We start from the raw sequence: 6,956 nt of genomic DNA on the forward strand, positions 1-6,956 counted from the left end.
TCCTTGGAAGCAGCTAATCAAGAGCTGGCCGCGGCTCAACTTTCTCGTGATGAGAGCATAGCCCGGGATGAGGCTTCTCAGAGGCAAATTGCGTTCCTGGCATCTCGGATTAGCTATCTCGAGGATGAAGCCAGTGCCCAGCAACATCGAGCCGAAGTTGCTGAAGATAAGCTCAGACTTCTTCAGCTGACCCATGAAGAATGGAGGACTACTTTCCTTCAATCGGCGGAATTCCAAGCAGCTGTTGAAGATAGGGCCTACAAATACTTTTCGATTGGCTTTGAGAAATGCCAGGAGCAATTTGAGGAGATAGGCCTGATTCCGACAGATAAGGAGGGCTTTCCTGATATTGATAAGGCCATTGCTTCCCTTCCCAAAGATGATGCTATCGAGAAAGAGGCTGAGAAGACTCCCGGGGAATCCGGAGAACCATCAGGGCAGCAGACTTTAGAATAGGCCTGTAATTTACTCTGTATTTTTTCCTTTGTATTTTTTGCCTTTGAACTTTGTAAGGAAATGTTGATTTCTTTCCGTCGCTGTGCTTTTTTCAATATGATTTTTGACAATTTTTTCGCAACCCGGGTAATGCAATAACTTATGAGTATTTCTTAGTAGGAGAAAACGGTAATTTCAATCGAATACCCGGGGTCCCGGTCCATACGTTAAATAAGTAGCTTAATTAATACTCCAGATGTAGAGATTTAAACCTGAACTCAGAAGGAGTATTTCTTGGATTCCACAAACCAGGGTGTAGTGTCCTGAGCTTTTTAAGAACCAAGGTACGGAGCCTTGGGCCGGGGATCATGTCCCGGGACTTGGGAATGGTCGAGGTGTGGTGCCCCGAGCCAGGGTGTAGTGTCCTGGGCTTTTTAAGAACCAAGGTACGGAGCCTTGGTTCGGGGATCATGTCCCGGGACTTGGGAATGGTCGAGGTGTGGTGCCCCGAGCCAGGGTGTAGTGCCCTGGGCTTTTTAAGAACCAAGGTACGGAGCCTTGGGCCGGGGATCATGTTTCGGGACTTGGGAATGGTCGAGGTGTGGTGCCCCGAGCCAGGGTGTAGTGCCCTGGGCTTTTTAAGAACCAAGGTACGGAGCCTTGGGCCGGGGATCATGTCCCGGGACTTGGGAATGGTCGAGGTGTGGTGCCCCGAGCCAGGGTGTAGTGCCCTGGGCTTTTTAAGAACCAGGTCATAGCAGCTCCCAAGATATAATAACAAACGCAATACTCTGAGAAAATATATATTTTTTATTGATTTCTTCCGTCAAATAATTACATCTATTATGCATAGTACTTCTTTAAGTTAAACACATTCCAAGGCCTTTTGAGGGGACGTCCCTGCGCATCTTCTAAATAAAAGGATCCCGAGTTGACTCTCCGAGTGATTTTGTAAGGTCCTTCCCATCGGGCTTCCAGCTTCCCAACTTCCCCAGCAGGGTTGACTTTTTTCATGACTAAATCCCCAACTTGGAAGTTTCGAATACGGACCTTCTTGTTATATGATTTCATCACCCGATTTCTGTATGCCTCCATTCGAATAAATGCCCTGTTCCTTTTTTCTTCTATTAAGTCCAACTCCATGGCCCGCTCTGGTCGTTGTCCTCCGGGTAAGATTCTACCCGGGAAGAGGTCTGCCCGATCTCTACTGGAAGAACTGCTTCAGAACCATATACCAAACTGAAGGGAGTTTCTTGAGTAGGTGCCCGGGGAGTAGTTCTGTAAGCCCATATGACACTAGGTAATTCCTCCACCCAATCCTTTCCTTTACCCTGAAGTCTTGCCTTTAATGCTTGCACAATGACTCTGTTGACAACTTCTGTTTGACCATTGGCTTGAGGATATGCAACAGAGGTAAAAGATTGAGTGATTTTCATTTCCTGGCACCATGACGTAATTCCTTTGCCTTGAAATTGTCTTCCATTGTCCGAGATTATTCTCCTGGGCACTCCGAACCGGCACACAATGTTATTCCATAAAAATTTCAATACTTCCTGCTCGGTGATCTTTGCTAAAGGCTCAGCTTCAACCCACTTAGAAAAGTAGTCAACAGCTACTAGTAAGAATTTTTTCTGAGCCCGGGCAACCGGAAAAGGACCCACAATATCCATGCCCCATTGATCAAAAGGGCAGGATGCCCAAATAGGCTTCATGAGAGTGGCTGGGCTGTAGCTGAAATTCGAATGATGCTGACAGCCCTCACAAATCTAGACCAAACGAGCATAATCTTGTTTTAAGGTGGGCCACTAGAATCCGGCAAGCATTGTTTTTCGAGTTAAAGACATTCCTCCGAGGTGCTCGGCACAACACCCCTCATGAATTTCTCGGAGAACATAATCCACCTCTTTTTCATTTAAACACTTCAAAAGCGGTCCTTGGAATGATCTTCTGTACAAAATTTTATTTAAGAGAACAAACCTGGGGGGTTGTCTTTTGATCTTCTGAGCTCGGGCTTTATCCTTAGGGAGCTCATGGTTCGTAATATACGCGATCAGTGGTGTCATCCATGAATCTTCAGGCATGGGTGATGCTTCTTCCTCCGTAGAGAGAACCAGCCGAGTAATATGCAACACCTCCCGGGTATTAACTTCTGATAAAGAAGCAGCCATTTTAGCCAAAGCGTCTGCCTCACTGTTTTCTTCTCGGGGTACTTGTTCAATACTCCAATCCATGAAGCTTTCTGCTTGGGCTCGAATGAGCCGTAAATATTTAAGCATCTTGTCATCCTTAGCCTCATAAATGCCCTTTATTTGTTGAGTGATGAGCTGTGAATCAGAATATGGAATAATCCGAGAAGCTCCAACTTCCCGGGCAGCTCGAATACCTGCAAGAACAGCCTCATACTCAGCTTCATTATTGGTTATCCGGGAATCAATTCTTAATGCTAATTTGACGTTTTCTCCCAAGGGAGACACTAATACCACCCCTACTCCGCACCCCATCAGGCTAGATGCCCCATCCACTGATACTTTCCATACCTCCTCCTCACTGGGCTGGATCATTTCAGATAAGAAATCTGACAAAGCCTGTGCTTTAATGGCCACTCGGGGCTTGTACTCGATGTCATATTCACCCAACTCTACTGTCCATTTTATCATTCGCCCGGATACTTCGGAATGAGTCATGATCCTACCCAGAGGACTATTGGTAAGAACAATAACCTGATGTGACAGAAAGTAAGGTCTTGGCTTCCGGGCGGTCATGACTAGGGCCAAAGCAATTCTCCACTTCGCTATACCGGAGCTCGGGCCCCCTCAGAGCATGGCTGACATAATAGACAGGTTTTTGATCAGTTCCTTCCTCTTTTATTAGAACAGAGCTGACAGCATACTCTGTAGCGGACAGGTAGACATATAATTTTTCTCCAGGTTCTGGTTTCACCAACACCGGGAGCCCGGCAAGATGAATTTTCAAGTCCTGGAAGGCCTGTTCACATTTCTCATCCCATCCGAATTGCTGGGCCTTCCTTAAGATTTGAAAAAAAGGATAACTCCGGTGTGCTGATCGGAAAATAAATCTGGAAAGGGAAGCAATTCTCCCAGTTAGCTTTTGTACCTCCTTGACAGATCGGGGAGATGGCATGCTTAGCACAGATTCGACTTTCTCTTGATTCACCTCGATCCCTCGGTCTGTCACAATGAGTCCCAAGAATTTGCCACTCTTCACGCCAAAAATACACTTGGCAGGATTAAGCTTGATTCCATAATGCATGAGAGTCGCAAAAGTTTCTTCTAGATCACTAATAAAGCTGGCACCCTCTCGGGATTTGGATAGAATATCATCCATATAGACTTCCACATTCCGTCTCAGCTGCTTCTCAAAGACTTTATCCATCAGACGCTGGTAAGTAGCCCCTGCATTCTTCAACCCGAAAGGCATTACAATATAACAAAATGTACCTCCCGAGGTGATGAAGCTGGCTTTGTCTTGATCCTTTTTAGCCAGAGGGATTTGATGGTACCCCTGGTATGCGTCCATGAAACTTAGCAATTCATAGCCCGAGGTGGAATCCACCAGCTGATCAATCCTGGGCAGAGGATAATGATCTTTGGGGCACGCCTTGTTGAGATCGCGGAAGTCTACACACATGCGCCACCTCCCGGTAGATTTGGGTACCAAGACCACATTCGAAAGCCATGTGGGGAATTGAATTTCCCTAATGTGGCTAGCTTTCAGAAGCTCCTTAATTTGCGCATCAATTACTTTGTTCTTTTCAGGGCCAAATTGCCTCTTTTTTTGTTTTACTGGGTGAGATCCCGGGAGGATGTTCAATTGATGTTCCGAGTGGATATACTGAGATCTCGGGCCACCCGAATTTGCTGGCCTGGTCCGATTTCTACTACTTCTTGTTCTTCCTCTACCACAAAATGCACCTCTCCTCTCCCCATCGTTCTTTCCCCGTCCACCCTTGCCTTCTTCCCTTCCTTCCTTGTTCTACTCTGATCCGCCCGGACTGCCTCCACATAGCATTTCCGAGAGGATGGTTGATCACCTCGGACTTCTCCCACCCGAGCTCCTACTGGAAATTTTATCTTTTGGTGGTATGTGGATGCTACGGCTCTCAATTCGTTCATAGCCGGTCTCCCCAAAATGATATTATATGATGACGGGGAATCCACTACGGTGAATGAAGTCATCACCGTCCTCTTAAGATCCTGAGAACCCAAGGTTAATGGCAACATGATCTCCCCTTCCGGGTAAACCATATGGCCAGCAAAACCAAAGAGGGCAGTCTCCACAGCCTCTAGGTGGTAGCCCTGCAAATCCATCTGTACAAAGGCATCTTTAAAAATTACATTTACAGAGCTGCCTGAGTCCACAAAGACCCGTAGAATATCATAATTCGCCACTCGGGCTTGGAACACCAGGGCGTCGTTGTGGGGCAGACTCACCCCTCTCAAATCTTCCGGGCCAAAACTAATGATCGCCTCATTCCTTCTTGCTCTTTCTACCTCCAAACATTCCCTCCTGCTTCTCCCCTTCCTCGCCCAGTTAGAATCTCCATCAGTAGAGCCTCCTAATATCATTTTGATCATTCCTGTTGCAGGGGGCGAATTCTTTTTTCTCTCGGGCTCAGGCTCCCTTCTTCTACTGGGCTCAATCCTCGGGATATTCCTCACACTTCCTCCTCGGGCTCTGGATCCTGGTGGCCGAGATGTCCAAGGTGGCACTCTCGGCCTCTGGCTATTGTTACTGGGTCCCGGGATGGACGATGAGGCATAATTCTCCTTTAGTGCCTTGCAGTTTTCAGTGTTATGGTGGCATACTTTGTGAAAAGAGCAAAATCCAGTTTTTTCTGGCCGGGATAACTGATGATCAGGGGCCAAATCTCTGCTGCACTCCTGCACTTCCCTCTCCCGAGCAATTTTCAGAGGCACGTGGTGAGAAAAGTGCCCTGTATTGCCTCTTTTCTGTCCCCTCTCCTCGGGCTTAGACATCCGGTCTCCTTTTTCTTTTCTCACAGAGTCCCTCTTTTGTTCCTGGGCTTCCTCCATATTGATATATTTTTCTGCTCGCAACAATAGATCCTCGAAATCTCCCGGCACCTTCTTAGTAAGTGACTTGAAGAACTCACCCTCTCTCAAACCCTGGGTGAATGCAGTAGTCTTCGTTTCAGTGGCACAAGTAGGGACGTCTAGGGCCACTCTGTTGAATCTTCTGATATAGGCCCTTAAACTCTCTTCTGGGTTCTGCTTAACTTCAAAAAGGCTAAAAGCAGTCTTTTTGTACTTTTTACTGCTGCTAAAATGGTGTAAAAACACCTTCTGGAAGTCATCAAAGGAACTGATACTTTGGGAAGTCAAGCCTTCGAACCACCTCTGAGCTGAATCCACCAGTGTTGTTAGGAACACCTTGCACTTAATTCTATCAGTGTAACAGTGCAACATGGCCATATTTTCAAACCTGGCCAGGTGTTCCTCCGGGTCTGCATTGCCATCATAGTCTTTCACCTTCGCAGATTTGAAATTTCCAGGAAGAGGCTCCCGGACGATGATATCAGAAAACGGGCATCCTCTCGGGACTGCCCGGACAACGCTCCGTCTTTCCAACTGTCCTTCCAAGACCCTCATCTTCTGCCTTAATTCCATCAATTCCTCTGCCACGGTAGGAGATTTGGACCCAGCACTGGATCCCTCGTCTTCTCCTACCATCTCGTTATCCCTCCTTCCCTGCCCCTGCCCCTGCTCCTGCTCCTGATCAAGTCCCTGATCACGTCCCTGTTTATCACCGGGTGGTGTGACAGGGTGAGAGACCTCCTTCCTGGCCATAGCTAGCACAACGGCATCGGCCATCATTTTCTTTAACTCTTCAGGGGTCAGGGTAATGAGGTTTGTTCCAATGTTATTAACATCAGCTTGTCTTGAAGTTTGCCGCCCATCACCCTGGGCGTGAGAATTACCCTGGTTGGTTCTTCTCGTACGAGCCATATCAACGTCTCGAACTCAGTGTTTTACCCACAGACGGCGCCAATGATGTGATCTCGTTAAAATAGGTGAGCCGGGTACGGGGCTTCAACGGACCAAATCAATAATTTATAATGTTTGGAAATTTGAGTGAAGATAATGGCTTGGATCAACACCTGTAAACAAGAAAGAAACTCGTGAATGGGCGCCGGAGGGATGTCCGGCGTGGCCACTCCGATGCTTAAGTCAGCAGGCTTTTTTACGAACACAAGCAATATTTGAAGGGAAATATGTAAGTGCTTTTGGTTCAAAGATTTCCGAATGTTTAAATGACACTAATACCTGCTATTTATAGTAGAAAATGGGGTAGGTACCTCGATTCTTGTGCCACCTACTAAGTATGGCAAGTCGGCTGCCCATACTTGTAGCTTCTGATGACTTCTAGGACACTCCAAGCCCAAGTGGTTCTGACGGATTAGGCTGCCTGTATCGATCACACTCGAGTGTGGTGCAATTCTCGAGGTGGCCTGGGTAGTTGGTTACCTGGGTACCTGTATG

The 6,956-nt window shown here is 47.1% G+C and overlaps 1 protein-coding gene across 1 annotated transcript; it reads right to left on the reverse strand.

Annotated features, from left to right (window-relative positions):
* Positions 1-1,639: 1,639 nt before the first annotated feature.
* On the reverse strand, positions 1,640-6,422 carry LOC142504447 (uncharacterized). The gene is made up of 6 exons (XM_075617313.1): positions 4,887-6,422; positions 4,289-4,763; positions 3,233-3,848; positions 2,413-3,135; positions 1,749-2,166; positions 1,640-1,651 (listed from the first exon to the last, which is right to left on the reverse strand). Exons 1-6 carry the CDS (start codon positions 6,420-6,422, stop codon positions 1,640-1,642), a joined length of 3,780 nt encoding a protein of 1,259 aa, XP_075473428.1.
* Between the last annotated feature and the right edge of the window lie 534 nt (positions 6,423-6,956).

The sequence above is a fragment of the Primulina tabacum genome, chromosome 9, assembly GCF_025594145.1.
Source record: "Primulina tabacum isolate GXHZ01 chromosome 9, ASM2559414v2, whole genome shotgun sequence".
NCBI lineage: Eukaryota > Viridiplantae > Streptophyta > Magnoliopsida > Lamiales > Gesneriaceae > Primulina > Primulina tabacum.

What these genes read in the sequence shown, in the direction of transcription:
- LOC142504447 (XM_075617313.1), bottom strand. Translation starts at nt 6,422, where the DNA reads ATGGCTCGTACGAGAAGAACCAACCAGGGTAATTCTCACGCCCAGGGT. An exon ending in TCGGGTGGCCCGAGATCTCA is followed by an intron (nt 3,849 to 4,288) that starts GTATATCCACTC and finishes TGAAGAATGCAG; the next exon opens with GGGCTACTTACCAGCGTCTG. An exon ending in CTGAGGGGGCCCGAGCTCCG is followed by an intron (nt 3,136 to 3,232) that starts GTATAGCGAAGT and finishes TCTTACCAATAG; the next exon opens with TCCTCTGGGTAGGATCATGA.